The sequence below is a fragment of the Gopherus evgoodei genome, chromosome 18, assembly GCF_007399415.2.
Source record: "Gopherus evgoodei ecotype Sinaloan lineage chromosome 18, rGopEvg1_v1.p, whole genome shotgun sequence".
Classification (NCBI taxonomy): Eukaryota; Metazoa; Chordata; order Testudines; family Testudinidae; genus Gopherus; species Gopherus evgoodei.
In genome coordinates this window covers 13074349-13099048 of record NC_044339.1, presented here as the reverse complement: position 1 = coordinate 13099048, position 24700 = coordinate 13074349, and the positions used below count along the sequence as shown (strand labels likewise).

Here is a 24700-nt window from a genome sequence, read left to right as displayed (position 1 = left end):
AAAATATGAACATGTTTTCATGGACAAACGTTGGATGTTTGGGACGTATGTAAAAGATATGCATTTAGCAGTAGACTTTTGGACACTGAGTTTCACTGACCCGATATTCCAAAATGCCTCTTAAAAAGTCATTGATACACAATTGGTAAATAAAATGCTCACAAAGATTTTTTTAAATGCATATCTATTCTCAACAGGTTAGAAACACTCTTTTTATGCCTCTCTGGTCTGTTATGTAAGTGTTCATATAAATGCCAGGAAACAAGGTATCGGGATGCTTGGGTTCTATTTCACAGTACCACCAACTCCAGGAGTCACTTAGCCTCTCCTCCTCAGCTTACCTTTCTATTAAAAAGAAAAACTACACTGGGATTGTAAGAGATTGGTTTGCAATGCCCTTTGAGATCCTCAGGAACAAAATTACATGAGTACCGGATCTATTCTAAATCTCTCCAGTCTATCACCTGATAGATGGAGGTACCTGATTAGGCAAACGGATAAGGAGTGTGCCATTTTCCAAATTGTTGGAGCACCTCTGAGCAGAAACAGGTGTTCAGGAGCAAACATGTGAATGAATGCATCACTTCAGTAATTTCAAATCTCTGATTGGGTAGATTTCCACTTTATTCTGTGCTTAAAATAGCAGCATTCTCTGTCCCTTCTAAGCTTGCTGTGCTGCAAAGAACATTTATGTCAAGTAAATTGTCAGTTACTCTCCCTTTTGTCTGGCAATTTGGTACCCATGCACCTGCCATTTTTACAATCAAACGTAGCAGCTTTGAGTAAGGTATTTGGATCTAAAATGCTTAAGTAGTACTTGTTTTCTAAAATGAAATGGGAGATTTTGCCATTATTTAAACTCAAAATGGCTTTGAAATGCCTTCTATGCAGAACAAATTAGTGCAGCTGCTGTAATGCTGATCTTATAGCAGATTATTCTGCTTCAACAGGATGCCTTTGCTTTTTTTATTTATTCTTTTAAAAGAAAGTCTTACTATTGTATACACCTGTTTGAACAAAATGAATGAAAAACTAGGATTACAAAAAACACTAGGCATCTATACTTTCTTGGACTAGAAAGTTAAAGAATGTCTAGTGAACTACGCTAAGGCTTCTGGACTTCCTCAAACTGAATCTGTAGTTTTGCACCCACCCTGCATGAACTCTTGATATTGCTTAATGTCACATGCTGGAGATGGAGAAATAGACTAACTGCCTCATCCAGTGACAATGACAGAATTGCTCCTAGAGCAGTCGGAACCAGTGGATCCAGTTCACATTCCCTTTCCAAATACTCCAGTTGTGGATGTCTGGACAATGTCAAATAAGACTCGTGCACCAAACCTGGTTGTCTAGAGTACGGCTCTCACAGTCCCCAAACACTGCCAGTAGGGTGGCACAACTGGCAGAGGACTCTCCACTCCTCAGGGTACAGAGTACCCACTTCTCTCTCGGCCAATCATATCTGGTCATGGGATAGAACCTGGATCTTCTGTGGCTCCTATTTTATGTCACCTCTTGCCAGATGCCACAGAGACTCCTGCAGGGCCTCAGACTCATCCAAAGAAAAACCCAGATCCCTTATCTCCGGCAGAACCAACGGCTGCTCCCCAAGCCTGGCAGGTGAGATGGGAAAATGCCTCTGCATTGTCAGGATAGTCTCTTCTTGTGCTCAGAGGAGTGCGGCCTGCTTGGTGAGACTGATGTACCATGGGAGGAGGTCCCTAGCCTAGATTTGATTGGGGCTTCATTGCCTTCTCCGTGAGATGTTTTGAGTCTCAGTTCCTGACTCTCGTGAGTTCAAGGGGCAAAAGAGCAATAGATGCCAACTTGGTAGAAATCTGAGCCTCACCCAGGGAGCGTTGATGTTCGTCACTTACCGAAAAGGAGCGAAGACAGGAAAATTTTTGAACCCCAGGACCGTGGGCGTAATCACAGACTTCTTGGGGAGAAAGTTCCCAGGTGGGGGGGAAAAAACAAAGGCCAAAACTGATGATGATTCACCGGTGTTACAGCTCTGTTAGTGATAACATCACTTTTCCCGTGCATACATAGGCTTTTTATCTAATTATACTGTGCTAAAATATACTATAAAGACTATTAAAATTACTAAAAACTGCTGCAGTAAAAAAGAGGCCAAGGACACCAAAGATTCCAACTCAGACCATCCGGCAACACAAATGAACCAGAGCAGCATTGGCCCACACCACTTTTTATGCCCTAATTCCAAACTCAGGCACAAGGTGCACACATGCATCCCACGTATGGAATACGCCGAGGGACCACCACTCGAAGAAGAATACAATGTTCCACATCTGAGTGACCAAAACTTGAAAGACTTCCAGTTTGGTAAGATCAGCACTCCTCTTACAACACAATACCAGAAGCAAAGCTTTGGGGGAAGCCATCCATTATGTCTTGGACTTTTGAATGAAGGAGGAAGGCTGGGCAGAGCCAAGCCTGTTTATCTCGATAGAGTGCAAATATCTTCCTCTGTAGCAGGTTTTCTGCATGTGTACTCTCAGACCTCTCCTCATTGTGACAAACCTGTTGCCTCTGGTTATCCCTGGCTCAATACTACCTTTTTAGGATGAAAGGAGGATCAACACCACAGTGGTCTTTTGCTGGTATGACCACGTTACAGGGGGAAACTATTTTAAAGTACAATTAAAAGAATACTGTTAAATTATTTATACCTTGCCAGTGTTACCAGCTCAGCAGACAGTTAAAATTGAATTTTTAAAATATAGTTTCCTTTCCAATGTTTAAGCTGTATTTACTGATTGCATTTCACGTTCCATTTGAACAATTAAAACAGAACAACAGTTTCACTTAATTATAGTCAGTTTAAAGCATTAGTTTTGATGCACTTATACAAACGTGTTTGGTTTGCAAAACTGCAGGTGAATTTTTACAATCAACACACAACACCGATTGCCTTACTATTTTACAAAACCTACATTCTGAAGTTCAACTGCAAGGTAGTATGGTGTTCCATTAATTCACAGATGACAGAGAAGAAATTAATCTCTCCCTATGAAATTTCAGAATGATGTGCTAACCAAAACTGGTGCAACTTTCTATTAAAGCTAAATAGTAAACTTCAATAAAGTCTCAAAAAGACCATGACAAATACTGCAATGAGAAAAACAACCTGCCTGAAAAATGCCAGATTCAAGGAATTCCCCACCTTTACAATACTTTAAACTCACTCCTAGTAGTGCTTTTAACGCAGATATCCATTTACCTAGTTTTATAAAGATGTACTGTATTCCACATTAATGAGTGTTATTCTGTGTAGGAGCTACAATCTTCCTATGTTCATCTGCTGCAAAAGTAATTCCCTAATGCAATTTTCAAAACCCCTGGTATCTGTGCACTATGAGTACCTATGGTAATTAAACCACCGCTTTTCAATTATAGCTGCTGCTGCCATGTACCAAAAACCCAACAATAAAGGTCTTTGTGTGAAATTTCACTCTAGACCCTGCAAAAGCTGAAAATACTTTCGTTTTACAAGGTATCTTATATTATTTTTAGAGTGCAAGCTATTTGGTGTAGAGAGCATGTGTTACTTGGTCATTGTATAATGTCATGCAAATTTACAAAGCTTCCAGCGTACTGATGATTTTTAATCCAATTTCACTCTAACAGTCAATGACAGTGCATCTTTTTGATTTGCTGTGATAGGACATGCAGGGCTAAAAATACCGAAGAGGACTAATGCCCACAGAGAATGATCACCTTGTCTAAAATTCTGCACTTGCACATGACTCATTTGCTATGAGAATCCATTAAGCGCTATCTTCATTTTACATATTAACATAAACGGACACTGTGAAAAATGACATATTGGATTAACATTAAAGCCCTTCCTACAAATTCCCAACCTCTCTGCTTTCCCTTCCTCCACCCCCTTGTTATCATTTTTCAGAATTTGTGCAGATAACCAAACAAAAGCAAGAAGAAACCATTTGCAGCATCAACCTCTATTGATCAGCCTTAAGTGGGACTCCATCTGTCAAGTATTAACAGCTGGCCCCTACAAAAAAAACAAGACAGAACAATGCCTGCCACATTTAGAGAGGACATGAAATAACTATCTTTACCTTTTCACATTCAGTTTATGTATTTTATTTCTGCAAATAGGTCATACAAAAACATTACTTCAATGCTCTTCCTTGCAAAAGGACTACAGAAATATAATTAGAGAACTCGAACCAGCTGTTGGTTGTATTCTGTCTTCAATTTAAACATCACGTTAGAGTATAATGATGTGCTCTGTAAAAGGAACTAGAGAGCCTATATTACACGTACAGGTAAGAAGCCAATATTAGTCACTTGATCTACAGTGGGATTTTTTTTGCACCACAGAATTACTTATCTGCTCTATTATATTAACATATTCTCCGTAATATTTCAAATGCTGAGAATAAAAGCAAACTACAACCACTAGATATTAAAAAGAATAAAGGTAAATAGTTCCAGCAATACAAACTTAACTGCATTTGGAAATGTCACAAAGTTCAACATGCTTCAACTAAGTTCAAAGGGAAACTTGCTGTTCTGCCCATGTGCTTTGTTGACCTTCCTGGCACACTATAAGACCCATCTATTCACCCAGACCTATCTTACTCTTTTTTATTCAAAGAAGAGGTGGATTAAGAGCAGCTGGTTTTAACAGAGGTTTAAACAAAACAGTAACTCAGATGATAATCATAAGGGGATCTGACTTTTTGTTTTTATTTTTAATTTGATTGTTCACACATATTTAGAGCTGGTTAGACATGCACTGTATAAATGTGAAAAATAAGAGTCAGCTCACCGACTTGCATAAATAAGCATTGCTCCTGAAGTTATGCAGATTCATAGCAGCTGCAAATCTGGCCCTAAATACTTCACTATTAAGATGATATATTTCTACTATTTCAGTATTTATAGTGATAAAAGCTTCAAAATGAGGAGGGAAAGGGAGACCAGATCAGGTTAGAATACAGGCAAATTTAAGCTCCAAACTTGCAGAGACCTGGGCAGGCATAAGGGTCCACCCATGCATATCCCTATGCAGAATCAGACCCATGGTGCATAAATCTGAGAGGAGGAAGGCTATCAGTCTCTAATAATCGCTTCTGAAAACATACATACTATTTCCTATGGGATACATAGTAAATAATCCCATAACATTTTATCTAACAGCTCAACTACAGGATTCAAATTGAAATTCCCAGTCGAGTATTTTTCCCCATAACACTTGCCTTTAAGTAATTTCACCAACCTAAAAACACTTGCCTATATTTAAAGTGCCTTAGAATGAATATTATATATATATATATATATATATATATATATATATATATATATATATATATATATATATATATATATAAAAAAAAAAAATAAATTCTGGCACATCTGCCTCTCAGCTGGTGAAGCTGTCAGGATAAATAGAAGGCAATATCTGGAAGAATGACAAACACATGGGTCAATGTCAAATACAAGCCAATCGCTGTCAAGGCAGAAGCCAAATTCCTGCATTCAATTTAACTAATGTTTTCCAACTCAAATACCACCATACCACTTAAAAACAAAACTGTTTCCTCTCCCTGTTTCTTTTTATTTTTTCTTTTAATAGGAGTTTTTATAAAACTCGTAGAGGATTTCAGATTAAATAACTGTTCCAACAATTTCCTCAGTTACTATAATGTATAATTATAATAAAGGGAACATTTAACAATTAATTGAGCCTGCAAAAGCTAAACCTCAGGAGTAGGAGTTCAAATGCTTGCTCACTAAGCAAAAGGGCGGCGGATTTTAACATAACTGCAGGAATTCTCAGTCCAATTAGATTCTAGGTAAATACAAGTCGGGTTCCACTATGTTTGGAATTCTATTTGATGCAGTCCATTGGACAGACATTAGTATCAAGCCTAGAAATTCAAACAAAAGATTACCAGTCATCTTCTACTGTTTTCCTCACTGTGCTAGTGCAATACACCACCACCTCCAGGCTCCAAGTCTGAGCGACAGTGGACTGCAGACTATTTCACAGCCTGCAAAGGACTGGCTTTGAAAAATGACTGCTTACAATATAATCAGAGAATGTACCACAACATGAAAAGTATGCAAGATCTCACTTTGAGACATCTAGTGACAACTGTGCTGCAGCATTTGACAAGGGTACATTTCTGACCTGCTAATTCAGTGTCTCTTTCGTTCTCTGATGCCTATCCATAGGATAGCTTAAGGGGTTATGCTTGCTCCTAAACAGCACCTAGGCTTTCAACTCATCCTGAATGGCAGAAATACAGTTTAAGGTCCTGTCTTGTTCTCCGAAACTTGCCCAGATACTCTACACTCCACAACTACTACTAAAGTTGGGACAGAATATTCTATTACTACACGTAGTATCTCCCTACATGCTCATCAGAAGCAACAACATTCAAAAATCATGTCTTTCCTAACTTGTAATACGGAAAGCTCACAATCTGTTGAATAACATGAATCTGTCTCGGGCAGTAATCTCTATCAAAAGAAAGAACAAAGATCCAAATTACAACATCCCTACTCTCTAGCAATGAGGGCTCCACCCTCTCCCTCTAAGCAGCGTTTCAGAGGAGTGTGCCTTATCTGCTGAGCTCTCTTTTTCCTTTAGCAACTTCAGCTATACTAAATAAGCATTTCATCCAGCTAGCTATGAAGCACTTAAAAAGCAGGCAAGTGTTACTGCCAATGCTCAGAGTAAAAACTCCTGATAACCTAAAATTTTGGATCTTGTGAGGGAAGCCATAAATGTTCCTTTGTCCAGATATATTACAGTGGGTCTTAAGCAACATACATTCCAGTCTGGCAGAAAAATATGATACGACACTTTCCAGGATATAGACTGATATTATCCTTACTCCGTGTTTCCATCACCTAAGCAAGGGGAAGATACTTAAAAACAAACAAGTACCATTCAAAGTGTTTCAAAGGCGGCTTGTTCCCACCTGGAGTTGCAATCACATCCATTCTTAAAGGTTAACAAGGAAAGGGGCAGATCAGTATTTGGGGAAAAAAGATTAAAAAAAAAGAACACAGATACTATAAGAAGTGGTGTTTGGCATTTCAATAAGTGTCATTATTTCCTGCAAGAGAACACGAGGGGGCTGGCCCTCAGACACCAAAAAAGGCTCCAAATCACTCTGGCCATTAGAGATACGTTATAACATTTCTGAAGCCTGGATCTATATTAGGGCATTAGAACTATCATGTTGAGCTGAGAATATCCTTCCTTTCAGATATTTTAACAGAGAGATGCCTCATTTAAACCATGATCTTCCACATACCAAAGAGAGAGCTCTGGTTGGGTAATACTTCAGTGCAATTCTTGTGATCAACAACCACAAAGAGACACCAGTTTGCAGTCTTACCTGCAAATCAGTGAACTTATGCCATATGTTTCTTTATGCATTTTTGCTTCTGCTAAGGAAGACTGGTATCTCTCCATTATCCATGCTTCCAATGGTTTACAACTCTGGAGTTCAGACCTTACACACTTCATTCAAGGAACATCTACTAATAAAACATCCTCCCTGAGGGTGAATGCCCAACACTACTCGGGATCCTGGAGGATAAAGACAGTGCTGAAAGGCACTATTTGTCCCACAGAAGCACATTTAGCCTCTGCTACCAGGCCTTTGTTCCTGCTACTCCACTGCATCTGTTGCATTTAACTACTGACATCATTGCTGGAATGGATCCTTACAAATCCTTTTAATCCTTGTAGATCCTTTTAAATGGTTCTGGATAGCGAGTGCAAACACTGCCCTCATTTCCAAATGATTACAGCAAAGTGCTTCTCTGTGGATCCACCTCAATTGGAGGAGTGGGGGGGTGTCAAAAACAACATTCCTGCACCCTATCATTGGTGGCGTGACTACAGTCCACCTGGTAATAACAAAAACCCTTCTAAAAATAAGGAATTCAGTGGCACCTTAAAGATTAACAGATTTATTTGGGCATAAGCTTTTGTGGGTAAAAGTGAGGTTTTTTCTGTCAGTCTTTAAGGTGCCACCAGACTCCTCATTATATTTGTGGATACAGACTAACACGGCTATCCCTCTAAAAACCTGTGTGTGTCAGGTTCTAATCTTTATGAGGAATAATGCCCCCTTGTACATCAGCTGGTGGGGGTGGGTGGGGAGTGGAATCTATAATACTTGTATTTTGGTTCTGTTTTATTCCATTCATCAAGACAGATGTAGGAAAAGGGTTTATGGAAATAGACAGGTCCCCTCAACAAAGTCCAAAAAACACCCATGGATCCAGGGAGACAGACAAAGCCTTTCTGTTCCAAATGGAGCAGTAAATTTGACGAAGAAATTTCTGCAATCTGATTGATCAGGAATTCTGATCCTTTCCTACCCAGAGCCAAACAGTACACTCAAAGGTAAGCTGCTGGGATAGCCAAAGAAAGCTAATTTTAAAGTTAATGAATCAGCTGCAAATCCACAAGAATGATCTCACTATTCTTAATGTCCTTGAAGTTTTCTTTCATGTCTCTGCCCTCTGGAATGAAGCTGATAAACCAGAGGTCTTCAAACTCTTTCATGACAACCATAACCTAGAGCAGCGGTCCCCAAACTTTTGAGGGTCACGCCCACACACACACCCTGAGCCAGGAACAGGGCTATGAGGTGGAGAGAGGCGGAGTGAAGGGAGGATGTGGACAGGGGTAAGAGGGCAAAGGTTGGGGCTGGGTCTGAGGCCAGGAATGGAGCCGCAGCCAGTAGCCAAGGCCGGGGGCTGGTGCGGAACCCCACAGAGCCAGTTGTGGTGCAGGGAGCTGGGGATGCAGCTGGGGGCAGCAAGGGGCTCTCTTCCCACCCCCATGGGGGCTGGCCCAGGCCCCTCCACACCTCTCTAAACATTCCCCCATCCCCCCGAGAGGGGTGCACCCCACACTTTGGGGACCTCTGACCAAGAAGGTGAAGGGTGTTCTATTCAACTCATTTTCAATTGAGCGGCCCCATCTTCCACTCATTTATAACCACAAATTCCCACAACCCCGTCTATTTGTGATCATGCATTTCCATCCATTCAGCTATTATATCAATTGCTTACACAAAAAAGTAAAAATACATCATTAGCCTAATGCTAAAGCTGAAAGCAAAAAGAGGAGCGCCAACACCATGTGACTAGGCACTTCTCTGTGAACCACAGATTGAGAAACACTGAAAATAAAGGTGGAAAAATGAGCAATCCTTTCACAGAGTTCACTAAGGAGATCAGCAGGAGCGCAGCCAGAGTTAATGTGGCGATGCTAAACTAGAGTTGAAAACCCTCGCCTTGTCTACACCACGTAGCTACTCCAGCTACGTAGCTGAGTCGAGTAGCTTACATCAACTCACTGGAGTGTCCCACTGACTTACCTTAACCTTCTCGTTCTGGAGGAGGACTGGAGTCAACCTGGGAGCACCATGCGGTCAATTTAATGGGTCTTCAAAAGACCCGCTAAATCGACCCCCGCTACATCAATTGCAGCAGCGTCAATCCCCAGTAAGAGTAGACATGGTCTTACACTCCAAAGGAGTGTTACAGACTGTGCATGAAGACATATTTAGGAGAACTTCAGGTCTAGTTTAACATATAAAGAACAGCCTTCATTTTCTTCTTCCAACTACTCCCACTGAAGCTCGAACTTGAAAGGTGCTTCCCTCTTCTGTCTAAGACCATCACTGAAGAGAAATGGCATAGAGATTTGAATAAGATGAAGATGTTTTCTTATTAAAAAAAGAGACCATCATGCCTCAAAGGCCAATGCATAACTTCAGCGACCCACTTTTTCAGCTCTCTAATCTCAGAGCAATTTCTCCATGGTGAACTGGAGTGGTGTTGATAGACTTGATGTAAAAGCACCTTGCATTACACAGATAGTCCCTAGCAAGGTCAGAAGTAGAGAGCTATAGTTAATTTTAACTCCAAAAAAAAAAAAAAAAAAAAAAAAAGTCCAGAGAAAAGCTAGCAAACCCCAATACTCAAACCATACAGCATTCATTGATGAACTCATGGAAGCAACACTTACATTGCAACAGACTAGATAGGATGGCATGCAGTTCCTTTCAAGATAAAGGACTGACATCACAAAGTAGCAGCTAGGCCTTACTCACGCCACTGACAGAAACTTGTTAAATATAGCTAGGTTAACTGCTAAATATAGGTCAGCAAATCCACACAACATCATGCTCACAACCATGTATCAACAATTTTGTCCAATGGTGTACATGACAGTGTGCCCTGAAAAAATCAGGAGAAGTGTCCTATTGTGTCTCAGCTGCTGATACCAAACAGAGAACTGTGGGTGTTTTCCCACATAAGGATGTCCTCCTGTACAGAGAGCCAGGCAGTAAGAGGACTGACTACTCCAATAGCAGACATGGTCTGGAGATGTGGCCTGCACAGCAGATTACTGTTAGAATCTGCTTACAGTAGAAGGCTGTATTATAGATGGACTCAGTCATCACTGTAAATGAAAGGAAACATAAGCCAAATAATCTGACTGGGTACAGAGGGTGAAAGAGAAATTAATTTACTTTCTTGATCAAGCTAACTCATACCATCACTACAGCCCATGCTGATGAAGCCTGTAAGCAAATCTGGATACACCCTGTGTAATAAATCCATTTGTTACCATGACAAATTCATTTGGACAAAAGCTGCCAGACAAAAAAGAAACTATATTAGACATGGGGTAAAATACTACAGGGCTAACCAAGTTTACACAATATGGGCTTGTGTAACTTCAAATGAAAATATAAGGGCTAAGCCACATATTCAGACTCATGGCGTAGATGTGCACATAGCAACGCTGTACGCAACATTAACTAGGGACACACATTCGTATTCTCAACAATAAAACACTACATCTTTTATCTATCTAATCTCTCTTCCAAAAGGATTCCAAGCAATTTTATTAACTATCTACATCCAATACCAGTGAAATGCAGGCACTTCTAGGCTGAGGAGAACATAAGATAAGAACTAATGGTCCCTCTAGCCCAGTACACTGTATTCCAACAGTGGCCAGTGCCAGATGATTCAAAGGGAATGAACAGAACAGGGCACAGTATTGAGTGATCCACACCATATTATCCAGTCCCAACTTCTAGTAATCCGATGATTAGGGACACAGAGAATGGGGTTGCATCCCTGACCATCTTGGCTAATAGCCACTGACAGATAAACTCCTGGAGAATAGGTCTAATTTTTTTTTAACCCAGTTATACTTTTGGCCTTCACAACATCCCCTGGCAACAAGTTCCATAAACTGACTGTGTGTTGTGTGAAATAGTACTTCCTTATGTCTGTTTTAAACCTGCTCCCTATTAAATTTAGTTGGGTGATCTCGGTTCATGTGTTATGTGAAGAGGCAAATAACACTTCCCTATTCACTTTTTCCACACTGTTCATGAGTGTATAGACCTACTATATCTCCATTAGTCATCTCTTTTCCATACTGAATAATCACAGCCTTTTTAATCTCTCTTCATAGGGAAGCTGTTGCATACCCCAATCATTTTTGTTGCCTTTCTCTGTACTTTTCTGATAAAATCAAATCAAATGCATTGTTTTTCTTACAAGCAACCAACAGGAGGGTTGGAGTTAAATTAGGCTACCTGAAGTGCACACACCTTTAATTTACAGCTTCCTAGACTTTGCTGTGTAAATTTCACCAATTTAGACTCCCTTGCACCCATTTACAATTGTGTAGTTTGCACCATCAACCCAACTGCCTCTGAATTTTTCCTACTACATGTAACTGAAGCAAATCAGAAGCTAGAAAATGAAATCTTAATTTGCATTTAGCCTTCTTTAAAACCATACAGTAATCACTATACCTTTTAAGACAGCAATCCAGTTAAGACATTATTTATAATATCCTGCAGACAGCTAATCACCTTCAAAGATGGTTGCTAAGCTCATGCCTCTCCTCAATGAACCCTGAAGTGGTGTAATTTTTCACCATTAACCATGAATGTCAATGAAGCAGAAAGAGAGGGGCAAGCCAGAGGGCCAAAAAGGAAAGTGAATAACCAAGTTTCATACCAGGAGTCTTCAATTGTGTTAGTTACTGAACAGAAAGTTTAGTTCAGATTAAGTTATTAAAGTTATTTTAGTTCAAACTATGTTATTGAGTTAAACTAAAATCTTCTTACCCAATACTACTATCTTGCCCTTCTTTGAGTGATTTGAAAAGCCTGACAACTTCCTGGAGAGGGAGGCAGAATACCCATTTTATGGATTTGGAAAATGGGTACAGAGAGCTTAGTGATTTGCCCACTGTCACTGGCTGGAGTCAGCGTCTCAGCTGGGAACAGAAGTTGGGTACCCAGCTCCCTTATAATTTGTTTGCAACATTCCCCCCCCCCCCAAAAAAAAATAATGTTCAATTAAGTATCTTCTATTTGTAGGAGCAGATCATTCTCCCACGTTGTCAACCGTGTGTGGTCTCAGGTGCCAATAAGGTCCGAATGATGCTCGGCCAGCATTTACAGAATTCTTACCAGGTATGGATTCTCTGATGTCTCTCAACGTCTGTGCCATGATTGAAACTTCTCCCACATTGAGTACATAAACAGCATTTCTCCTCACTGAGTGATCTCTGGCGGATAAGGCACAAGCCCTAACTGCAGTTTTTGCCACATCTAGTACATAAATAAGGTTTCCCTTCCAAGGGGATTCTCTTGTGGTGAATAAAGCATGAGCAATCACTGAAGCTTTCCCCACTTCCACAGCATTTATAAGGTCTCTTGCCTAGGTTTATTCTCCAGTGGATACTGATGTGTGAGCTCAGAATGAAACTTTCCCCATACTCATTACAGTCCTAGGGCTTTTCAGCCATCCAGATCCTCCAATGCTGGACAGCTTTTTTTTGAAAGCCAGGCACACTAAAATGGACTAAAAGTCGTCCTGCTCTAGAAGAGACCCACTTAACTGGGATGCAGTGTTGTTGTGCCCTTTTCAATAGCTGTCACTTTCCACTGCAGAGGTGGCACGAAGTGGCAGCTGTTTAATGTTTCACAGCAATTCAAATATTTACAAATATATTTACAAGTTAATAACGTATGTATGCATGCATATATGTAAAACAAATACATAAGTGTGGAGAGAGGCATGGACCTTTACATTTAATTGTCAGTCTAGGAGATTTGATATCCAGAGTCCCCATCCACCTCCCAGACATGTGGATTCCAAAGCTCTCTTTTCTAGAAGAGAGTAAAATAATCAAAAACTAGACTGACAATGGTTTGACCAAGGCACAGCGCAGGCAAGCTTTGTTTTAAACTCGTCTGTTCTACCAATGCATTTCTGCCTAAGCTTGGAATACCTCTAATATTCCAGCACAGGGAGCCTCGCAAGCAGATTACTAATCATTCCAAATTCTGTAACATGGACTACTACGAGAGACCAAAAAGATTTTCTATCTACATTTTAAGCCAGGACCTTCAGCAATGAAAAGCCAGTGCATTAACCCACTGCACCTCCACGCCCACACAACAGCTGTTCTTAACACACTCTAGGAGATCTTGATCCTATGACACTGAAAGTTAGATTGCCCTAAAGTTTATCTTTATGCAGGGTCCCTGCTGTTATTGCACTAGTGATCAAGTATTAGTAAATTCCACGTCCTGCCTGTTGAAAGCAAAACTATTACGGTAATTGATCTCTCAAACTTGTCAAGTATGAGATGTGCTGTTGGGAAATAAATTAGTAAACAAAGTGCCAACTTTTGCATAGGCAAGAAAGACTTCAAAGAGCAACACCTTAAAACCACAAAGAATTTAACATTAATTACCATATATACTCGTTCATTAGCCCGTTCGTTTATAAGCTGACCCTCCCCAAGATGGAGAGGTAAAAATAGCAGAAACTGTACGACCCTTTCATATGCCGACCCTGTATTTCAGGGGTTGGCAAACTTTGGCTCCTGGCCCGTTAGGGTAAGCCGCTAGAGGGCCTGGACATTTTGTTTACCTGGAGCGTTCACAGGCACGGAGCCCTCAGCTCGCAGTGGCCACAGTTTGCTGTTCCCAGCCAATGGGAGCTGCGAGAAGTGGCGCCACTTCCCGCAGCTCCCATTGGTTAGGAACAGCAAACCGCGGCCACAGGAAGCAGAGGGGCTCCATGCCTGTGAACGCTCCAGGTAAACAAAATGACAGCGTATTAGATATTCAATTCAATGATTCCATAGAGTTTAAAATCATCAAATTTTGGTGTAGATCCGTTTATAAGCCGACCTCCGCTCTTTGATGCGTCACTTTTTTACCAGAAATATTCATCTTATGAACAAGTATATATGGTACTTTTCAGATTTTTCACCCCACTTTACATGAGAATAAATCACCCAACTGGTCCAGGAGTTGATCATACTCAAATCCACAACATCACCAACTTATGCAATTTATACCAATTTCATCTGCTTCTATAAGAATTAAGTTTAATGTTCCACAGAGACAACATGTCATTTGAAAATTAGACAAGCTTCCCATCATTAGTTTCCATGGTTTTCTTTTGGAGTGTCTGTCTGTTTTGCTCCAACAGTGTTACTATAGCACACTCATGATTTTACAGAGAAGCAGGACAAAAATAGTGAAGCCCCTAAGCTAGATCTTTTGACAGGAGAGACAAGGATAAATTCCACTTATGGTGAAAGAGAAAACTGCAGTTATTCATGGTATTCAGCATTCCAGAATTCTTTACCCTGTACACAGTTTGTTATTCAAAATGATGGCTGCAATCAGAAATGAGAATATCTCCACAAAAAACTTCCACGTGGAATTTCGTTGTCTGAAAAATCTAACTGACAACGGTCATAGTTAAATTCCTATGTTAGTACTGAATGTGGAAAAATCAAACTCTGAAAGAATTTAAGTGAAATCCTGCAGTGACTAAATTAGCTGGCACACTGAAGAATCCACCATAAGTGTAAGTTATTCCTATTATTGCCCTGAAAGAAAAAATAAAAGCTGATAGTACCAGTATTCACTGCTAATAAGTAAATGTTAAGGGTCAGTATAGTGCCTTTCATTGAAGGATCTAAAAGAGCTCTATAAAGGCTGGTATGCATTTTTTTTTTTTTTTTTAAATCTGAGAGGGAAACTGCAGTGCAGACACATTAAGAGATTTGTCTAGTATCAAAAAACAAGACAGTGGCAGAGTGGGAACTAGGTTCCAGGTCTCCAGTCTCATTGTTATAGTCACAGTTGCTATAAATATTGCTTCCCTGAAGACTGGTTATAAGGCTGGCAGTAGAGTTCTAGTAACAAGCTATACAAAAGGAGGAGTGAGCAGGGCCCACAACGGGGTTATGGGCATTTGTATCTCTTTCATTTCCCTCAAAGAACAAACTTGTTTTATACATTGCCACTAGCCTAGGACAGGCTTCTTGATGTTCATTAATACCATCCTGGTACCCCATTTCAAGATGCATCAAAACTATATTCAAAGCTACTAGAGGAGGTTAACTTTACAAAATTGCAGCCTATTTGGGGCAGGGACTGTGTTTAACCAACTGTGTACACTGCCCAGTGAAACAGCATCCTGACCACAATATCGAACAACAACTGCAATAGCTACCAAGTATCTTCCCCATACCAACCAGAAAATGATGTCTAAATTCCACCTAATGAGCAAGGAGAATTGCATGTTTACATTGCAACTGAACGCCTGTACTGGAAAGGTGATAAAATACTGCACACCAGTCAGGCTAGAATATAGAACTGGGACTCATTTGGAGCAGAAAGCTCAAAAGAAACACTGCAACACAGCATAGCTTTGCTGCCTACACTGGCCACTGAAACAGTGGGCCTTATTAACGGGGAAGCCCCCCCAAAATAGAACATTACACATTTTGGGGGCAGCTGAGACACCTAGAAAAAGAGACTTTGCTAGGTTAACTTGAAAATTATTTATGCTGTGAGCCAGTGGCAAACTTCAGGCACACATGCCAAGACTGTTATTTGAAGTTTATCCCATGAGCAACCTAACAAGTCAGCAGAGGGGGGAAGCTGACATGGTCTAGTGCAGTGCAGATAGTCTCAAGTTTTCGATATCATGAACCAGCTTGCTGCCTTCCTGAACTGTGTCCAGGAGATCTCAGGGACCGGCACTGAGAAACACTGGTCTAGTACATGTTAATTTACCCTCACTGGGAGGTTATGCATTTAGAAAGATGATAAAAGTGAAGAGGGTCATGATAGAGCACTATGGGTAGGGATAGCAGTGAAGAATAAAGCCTTGTCTACAGCAGGAAATTGACTGGCATCGCTACTGTGGAGTAAAAAGAACAGGAGTACTTGTGGCACCTTAGAGACTAACAAATTTATTTCAGCAGACAAACAGACAAACTAACTATAGACTAACACGGCTGCAACTCTGAATACTGTGGAGTAAGTTATTCTACAATAGCTATTTCAGAAAAGTTCCCCTATAGACACGCTATTCAGGAATAATCCCTCTGCTCACAAACCAGATTAAATTTTTCCTAAATAAAAAACACTTATTCCAGAACAGAACATCCACAGGCGGAGCTATTCTGAATACTTATTGTAGAATAACTTATTTCACAATAGCTCTGCCAGTCACTTTCCTCACATCAATCCAACCTAAGAACTTAGGTTAGGTACCTCACATTCTAGATCAGTGTTTCTCAAATGTGGAGCCAGGGGCTTTTCTTGTGGCCACCACTTTCTGAGCTCTGACTGGAGAGGAGGCTTGGGGGAGAGAGAAGCAGCAGCCACTCCCCCTTGCTCCTGGATGTGCTGCCTTGGTGTTGGGGCCATGAGCAGAGATTAGGCCCTGCTCCCCTCTGGAGACATCTGGGGCACAACACTGAAGGAGCAGGCAGCCTGTGAGTTCCCCACCTTCCTAGGGGCAGTGGGACTCAGGCTTCGGGTTTCAGCCCTGAGGAGGCAGGACAGCAGGCTCCAGTCAGAGAGCTTTGGGCTCTGTTCCTGGGCCCCATGCCCAGGCTGCAGGGCTTCAGGCTCCAGCTCCCGATGACCTCTCTCACCCGCCCAGCCACCCACCCCCACGTCACCCCAGGTATTTCGTTTAAAATAAAGACTTGAATTCATGCCCAACCAGAATTTGGGGAAATGTAGGGGACTTGAGACCAAGAGAGTTAGCATGTGTTTTAGCCCCTTTCTGCAATGACCCCTACTGGAGAGCACATACTGTCCCAGCTAAAACAGGGTACAAATTCAAGCACACAGTGCTGTACGCGATAGCCAAGAAATGGGAAGGCAAGTACACAACTACAGTCCACAAAAACACATTTTTAAGGGTTCTTTACCTCCAGGCCGGTACACAACATCATCCTCTGTGATAAAGGACGTTATTTCACCACTGTCGGTTCTCTCATAGCGAGATTTCTTCTTCGGCGGCTTCTTTTTATTTTTCTTGGTGGACTCCTCTGTGGTTGCACTGTTGTTGTCATTGTCCTCATCTTCACTGTGGTCACTTTCGGCGTAATTCTTGGCACCTCCTTCCAAAGTGCAGCTCCGACGAGGACGGGAGTTTTCGCTCTCTCTCACTTTCTCTCTCTTGTCTCGCTCCCTGTCCCGGTCCCGGTCCCTGTCCTTCTCTTTGTCTTTGTCCTTCTCTTTGTCAGCTGTCATGATTCGCCACGTGCCTTCTTCTGTCCTCTCACGGCTGGGCCTCCGTGAAAGGTAGACAGTAAGCCTGGGCTTCAGTCTTCTGAATTTCTCACTCAATTCCAGGAAAAATTCGACCACTCCAACAACCCCAGCGTTTTAACGAAGCTCTTGAAAGAAAAAAAAAAAAAAAAAAAAAGAGAGCCAACATTAATACTCAGAAATCCCTCACAATCCCTCCAGTTCTGAAAATCAAAAAGGAACCTACAAAAATATTTAAGTTTGCTTGAGATAAAACTGCAAAATATGTGAAGCCCTTTAAAGTGGCTGTTTGATAAGTGAATCGCTAGCTTCAAATACCTTGCAGATAGTTTACACAGCAGCTTTCATCCCCAAAAGATCCTCAAAGCTCCTTACAAACTAGGCACAAATATAATTTAATCCACCACTGAAATATAGCTACCTTTGGAGTAGAACATGGTAGGTGTGAGAGCATGCAGAGTTTTAGGTCAGAAATGGAACTATACAATTTAGGAAGGGAAAATGTAATTACCAGTATTTGAATCTGACCAGCCTCTATTCTCACAAGCACCAGGGAATTTTTAACTAAAGGTCATGATTTCCATTTTACATCTCAATCGAGTAACAGTACCTTCAGCAGCACAATATCCAACAGATCTGACACAATAAAGAGTACCACATCCACTCAACCACAATTCCTGCCCTTACTGCAGTTCCCAAGTATCGGTTGGGAAGTCTTCCCTTCACGTGTTGAACTAGCCTGACCACACTGAGCTTGCAAGATCCAGCAGGCTCACACAATAAGGTGGCAACATGCCCAAAGCTGCTCCTGCAGGCACCACAGGTAGCACACAGCTTTTGCTTTGTTTGGTTGTTTTTCCAATAATGGACTTTGTAGAGGATGAATAGCAGTACCTCCTCTTCATCAATTACTTTTCTTCTTTAACAAAAAAATAAGCATACCTATCTTGTCCCTTTCATTATTGTAAGCAGTACTAGGATACAGACTGTGCATTTAGCTTTTTTTTTTTTAATGCAAGGTTGGATTGGGCAAGTATACTTATTTCAACAGCAATACAATAGTATGTGATAGCTCAGAGCTATGAGACAGGATCCTCAAACTGCAAACCAGCCCTGGACAGTGAGTGCACAGAATTTCACACCCCTCCACCCAAAAGCAATCCCCCTCTCCTCCCTAAAACCCAGATATCACACCATCATCTAATACCAGTCAATTGGAAGGCTGTAATACAGAACACCACTACATATAGTTAGTCTCCTGTTCTCTCTTCTAGGAACCATGAAATAATTTACTAATAAATGCCTTTTCTACCACTCCAGTCCAACAATCTGGACTGACAGGTTGCGTGTTACATCTCTGAGTGACAGCCAGCAGCACAAACAACAGTGTTAGAATTTTTGGCAACCTCTCTTCTGGAAAGCCTCTATGAGAATTTGCACCAAATGAGGTATCCACAAGCACTTCTTAAAATTGTTCAATAGAAGGAATCTGAACTAGTCACAGTTACGCATATGTCATACTATTTTCCTGAAAATATGCTAACTCAAAGGGAGACATTCCCAAGGAAGAGATTCAAGACAGACAAAAAATTAAAAGATAAATTCTGTATTATCTAATCTGTCAATCCAGGGTTATGGAAAGCAATCCATACCATTTAGATATAAAGTAATCAAGCAAATTAGGAAGGTACCATTGCTTTAAGAACTCTGTGACCAATTGCTGCACCTCAAACAAAAGTTACTCAACCTAAAAAGCTTGGAAAGACGTGCAAAGGGCTTGCAAAGACAACCGCACTGCTGCCTTGAATCCTCTTCCATGGAGGAGCTTCTGGATCTCAGTAGTGTCTGTCCACTTTAATATATTCCTATTCCCCCTGAATATAGACCACAGAATATTAGAGTTGGAAGAGACCTCAGGAGGCCATCTAGTTCAATCCCCTGCTCAAAGCGGGGCCAGCGCCAACTAAATCAAGGCCAACACCAACTAAATATAAAAAAGTATTATGGTCAAGGGGACTAGATGGTTCTCACGGATACAGAACTTTTCCCATTTAGGTTGCCCAATTCAAACCCAGATCAGGATGCTAGTAACCAAGAACTTATCTAGTGGTTTCTTGGTGACAAATAACAAAATAGTAAGGTTAAAAGATGGAATAAAGATACTCAAGGCCTGCCTACTCCAGAGCTTTCCATCACTATCACTAACAGAGCTGTGACACTGGTGAATCATAAGTTTTCCTTGTGCATACATGGCCTTTGAAGCCAGTAATTAAAGGAGACTGTGACCAACTGAGGTGGACAAATACAGTTTCCAAAAAGATATATTCCCTGGTGGATCAGCTGTAGAAGACGGTTACTCACCTTTGTAACTGTTGTTCTTCGAGATGTGTTGCTCATATCCATTCCAGTTAGGTGTACGCGCCGCGCGTGCACATTCGTCGGAAAACTTTTACCCTAGCAACTCAGTGGGCCGGCAGGTCGCCCCCTAGAGTGGCGCCACCATGGCGCTCCATATATACTCCTGCCGGCCCACCCGCTCCTCAGTTCCTTCTTGCCGGCTACTCCGACAGTGGGGAAGGAGGGCGGGTGTGGAATGGATATGAGCAACACATCTCGAAGAACAACAGTTACAAAGGTGAGTAACCGTCTTTTCTTCTTCGAGTGATTGCTCATATCCATTCCAGTTAGGTGAATCCCAAGCCTTACAAAGGCGGTGGGGTCGGAGTGAAATGTGGCAGAATAAAACTGCCGAGCCAGAGGCTACAGCCTCTCTTGAACCAGGGCATACTGCGAAGCAAAGGTAAGGACCGAGGACCAATGGAGCTTCGCGACAGGTCTCGTGGGTAGAAACACGAGCCAGCAAGGCGGCAGATGAAGCCTGAGCCCTGGTAGAATGCATGGTGATGTGGCTTGGGGAAATATGAGCCAAATCATAACAAGTGGGGATGTCCGCCATCACCCAAGATGAGATCCTCCGAGAGGAAAACAAGCAAGCCCTCCCTTTGGCCCGCTACCGGGGCAGAGCTGGGGCACCTTAGGAAATGATTCTGTCAGCACAACTAATGCGAGCACTCCACAGATGTCCAAGGAGTGCAACGGTTATGCCCATTGCGTTGAGCTGTGGGTAACATAAAAGGCCAAAACACCTTAGGGAGGAAAGCCGGGTGCGGTCATAACTGCACCTTGTCTTTGTGGAACCTTCGTAAGAGCTCTGATCTCAGAGACCCGTCTGGCCAAGACTAGGTTGAGGCCCCAGGGCGGGGCTGGGCGGCGCACCCGAGGGTGCAAGCGCTCCAAGCCCTTGAGGGACCTCGAACCCATAGTGGGACACTGAACGTCCATCTTAGCCTGCTGGAAGGTAGGGATGGCTGCTGAGAGTATCCTCAGCGATGATACCGCCAGATCCTGCCGCTGAAGGCCAGAGGCAGGCCAAATAGAGGGGATCGAGACCTCAGCAGGAGCAAGATCGAGCGTACTGCAGCTGTAAAGGAAACGCTTCCACCTGGCTCGGTACGTTGACCAGGCGGAAGGCTGCCTGTCACCCCGACTCAGGTACGTGAGGCGAAGAGGCTGCAGGTCCAAGTGACGAAGCCTGTCATTGCCCTGAGTGATGAGGTCTGGGCTGACAGGCCGAGCAACGTGGTATGTCAGTGCTGCGTGGACCACTCTGGAGTGATCATGATGATGATGCACGCTCCGCCCCTGCGGAATTTGAGCAGGACGTAACGAACCAGTGGGAACAGCGGGAAGGCATAATGCAGTTGGCCGTTCCACGGCATCAGGAATGCGACCAAGATCGATTCCGAGGAGAGACCTTGGAAGGAGCAGAACATCTGGCATTTCCTGCACTCGCGGTGAGCGAACAGGTCTGTGCGAGGAACCATTTCCACTTCCGGAAAGCGGGACGCCTCACATGGGGCAGAGTGATGACTCGTAAGACAGGAAAGACCTGCTGAGTCAAAGAGATAAGACGTTCCGAACGCCTGGGAGAAAGGACGTCGCCAGCTCCATCGAGTGGGCCATGCAAAAGACCCGGAAATGGATGGCCTCCTGACAAAAAAGGGGGGAGGACTATGTCCCCCCTGAATGCTTATGAAGCACCTGGCCATTGTGTTGGCTGTAAACACCGAGATACAACGGCCTCGCAGCTGCCGATGGAACCCCTGGCATGCCAGGCGGACTACTCTCATTCTTGGGGCATTAATGAGGAATGCCAGCTCCCTAGAAGACCGAAGGCCTTAAGCTCGGAGGTGACCATGAGCACTCGAGCAGAGAGATGATGCGTCCGCCGTCAGGGGCAGTGAGGGCTGGGGCGGATGAAACCGCATCCTGTCCACACCAAGGAGGGAGTTAGCCACCACTCTAGGGAGCCTAAGGCGTTCGAGGGAACGGTGACTACCATGACCATTGGCTCCCTGTCCAAGCGGTACGCCGAGGTGGGCCGGACTTGGAGAGGACGGAGGCGGAGCTTGGCGCGTTTGGTTACAAACTTGCGGGCAACCATGGACCCAGGAGACTGAGACAAGAACGAGCTGAGGTCGTTGGGAAAGCCTTCAGACCTCAGATGATTGATGCCATCGCCTAAAACCGCAGTTGCGATAAGCAGGCTCCGGCTAGGTAGGAGACCAAGATAGCCCCTAGGAAGCCCAACCTCTGCGTGGGAACCAGAGCGGATTGCTCTATTAGTAATCATCAGGCTTTGATCTGTGAATAAGACCGTGACGATGCCCACGGGCTGAGTGGTTTGTGTGTCAGAGTCTCCTCGGATAAGCGAATCGTCCCAATATGGAAAAACGCATATCCGACATAGCTACGGTAGGCGGCGACTATGGCCGTAAACCGGGAGTATTCACCGCTGGCTATAAAGCGGAGGCATCTCCCATGCGGAGGGAAGATGGCATTGCAAAAGTACGCGTCCTTCCTATCCAGGGCGGCATAGTAGCCCCCCGGAGGCAAGGATGGAATAATGGTTCCCAGGGATACCATGCAGAACTTCAACCTTATCCCAAACCGGTTGAGTCCATGCAGGACCAGGAAGGTCTGACCTGTGGTCGAGTGGGGGACTAGGGCATAACGGGAGTAAAACCCCTAGCCCCTTTCGTCCGCTGAAGGGGGACAGGGCTGGAGCAATTTTAAGGTGGTACCTATGCTCCATCGTGCGCAGGACCCAGCGACCTAAAAGTAACTGGGGCCATGCCAGGAGAAAGCGGGATCAGGATCCCGTCCTGCGACTGGTACACCGCCCTCCAGTGAACCTTGGAAGGTCCGTCTTTGGTCCCAGTGGTAATTGCGAGGGACCTCGACTTTGGCTTTTTAGGGGGCCTGACGTTTGTCTGCGACCACCTTGGCCTTGCCGTTTTCCAGAGTTCTGCCTCTGGCTAGGCACAGAGTATGGCGGCTGGGGCCATAAAGGCCTGCGTTTGGTCGCAGGCGTATACATGCTGAGACGCATTAGGACCCTATTGTCCAGCAGGCTTCGCAGTCTGGGGCTGTCTCTGCCGCGAAGATGCCTTTACCAACAAAGGGTAAATTCTTTCCCCCGTCCTCCAAGACGGCAGCGAACTCTAGGTGGGAGGTTCGAGGGAGAAACTCCTCCACCCAGGTGCTATAATTATCACAGCTAAGCAAGGCTTGTTGCTTTGCTACCCAGAGGTGCAGGGCCCCTGCAGAGTACACCTTGCATTCGCCAAGGCTCTTTCCGCTTCGGGGCTGGCGCCCGCTGGCCATGATATCAGGATCGTGGTCCTGAGCATAAAATCCGCGCATATGGGGTGACACGGATGCGTGTCCGGACGGCCATGGAGGTACTAAAAGAGGGCACGGGCCGAGTCCCTGACTCACTCGGACCTTGCCCAACTCGGCACCGGGGACCGGCATCGGGAGGCGTATCGGTACCTGGAACGAGATCCAGACCCGCAACCAGAACGGTGTCGGGAGGTCGACCGAGATCTCGAGGCTCGGAGAAGAGCTACAGGAGTCAAGGTACCTGCCCCGGTGCCAGATGTCGGAACGGTGCCGATAGCGGGTCGGCGAACGGGATACCGACCGGTGCAGTGAGTGTGACCAGTACCGAGGAAAACAGTACCGGGACTGCCAGTGGTGTCCGGCGTGCCGACAGGACTTGGAGCGTCTGCGGGACCGTGATCATAGACGGTGCCGCTCTGCTGTACTGACAGGGGACAGTCCCTTGAAGAGACTGTATTACCCGTACCGGCGGTGCCCGGGTCAGGCAGCACTGACTCCGTCATGGCACTGAGAGCCCTCGCCGTTGGTAACATCTCCGGCGCGCAGGGAACAGCAGGCTCAACCACAGTGCGTACTGGGGAGCTGTCAGGCACCGGATTCGACGGCCCTCGTGGGGCCGGGATCCATGGTACCGAGGTCATCAGAGCTTCGGTAGGTGCCGGTGCCGGGAGAACCGAGTTAGATAAGCCGTCTGGCTGGGGTGCCGTCAGCACTGAAGCAGCGGGAGTAATACGCTCAACCACGGCGCGTGCCGGGGAGCCGTCGGGCACCGGATTCTACGGCCCTTGCGGGACCGGGATCGACGGTGCCGAAGCAGGTGTCGGTGCCGGGCGATCCGACTTAGACTAGCCCTCTGGCCGCGGTGCCGTGGGCACGGAAGCAGCCGGAGAAGTAGCTCGACCACGGCGCGTGCCGGGGAGCCGTCAGGCACCGGATACTATGGCCCTTGCGGGACCGGGATCGACGGTGCCGACGTCATCGGTGCCGCAGCAGGTGTCGGTGCCGGGCGATCCGACGTAGACGAGCTCTCTGGCTGCGGTGCCGTTGGCACGGAAGCAGCCGGAGCAATACGCTCAACCACGGCGCGTGCCGGGGAGCCGTCAGGCACCGGATTCTACGGCCCGTGTGGGACCGGGATCGACGGTGCCGACGCCATCGGTGCCGCAGCAGGTGTCGGTGCCGGGCGATCCGACGTAGACGAGCCCTCAGGCTGCGGTGCCGTTGGCACGGAAGCAGCCGGAGCAAAACGCTCAACCACGGCGCGTGCCGGGGAGCCGTCA

The 24700-nt window shown here is 44.4% G+C and overlaps 1 protein-coding gene across 6 annotated transcripts in view; it reads right to left on the bottom strand.

Moving 5' to 3' along the window:
- RERE (arginine-glutamic acid dipeptide repeats) overlaps positions 1 to 24700 on the bottom strand; it is a 402767-nt gene that overhangs the window by 249342 nt on the left and 128725 nt on the right. For 5 of the 6 annotated variants that reach the window (XM_030538001.1, XM_030538000.1, XM_030538003.1 and 2 more), the window contains exon 2: positions 17333 to 17803. In XM_030538001.1, coding sequence (XP_030393861.1) covers positions 17333 to 17657 — 325 coding nt within the window. In that variant the 5' untranslated portion in view covers positions 17658 to 17803. Of the gene's footprint in view, positions 1 to 17332; positions 17804 to 24700 lie in introns of those variants that run through there. The other variant, XM_030538005.1, reaches the window with a different exon arrangement.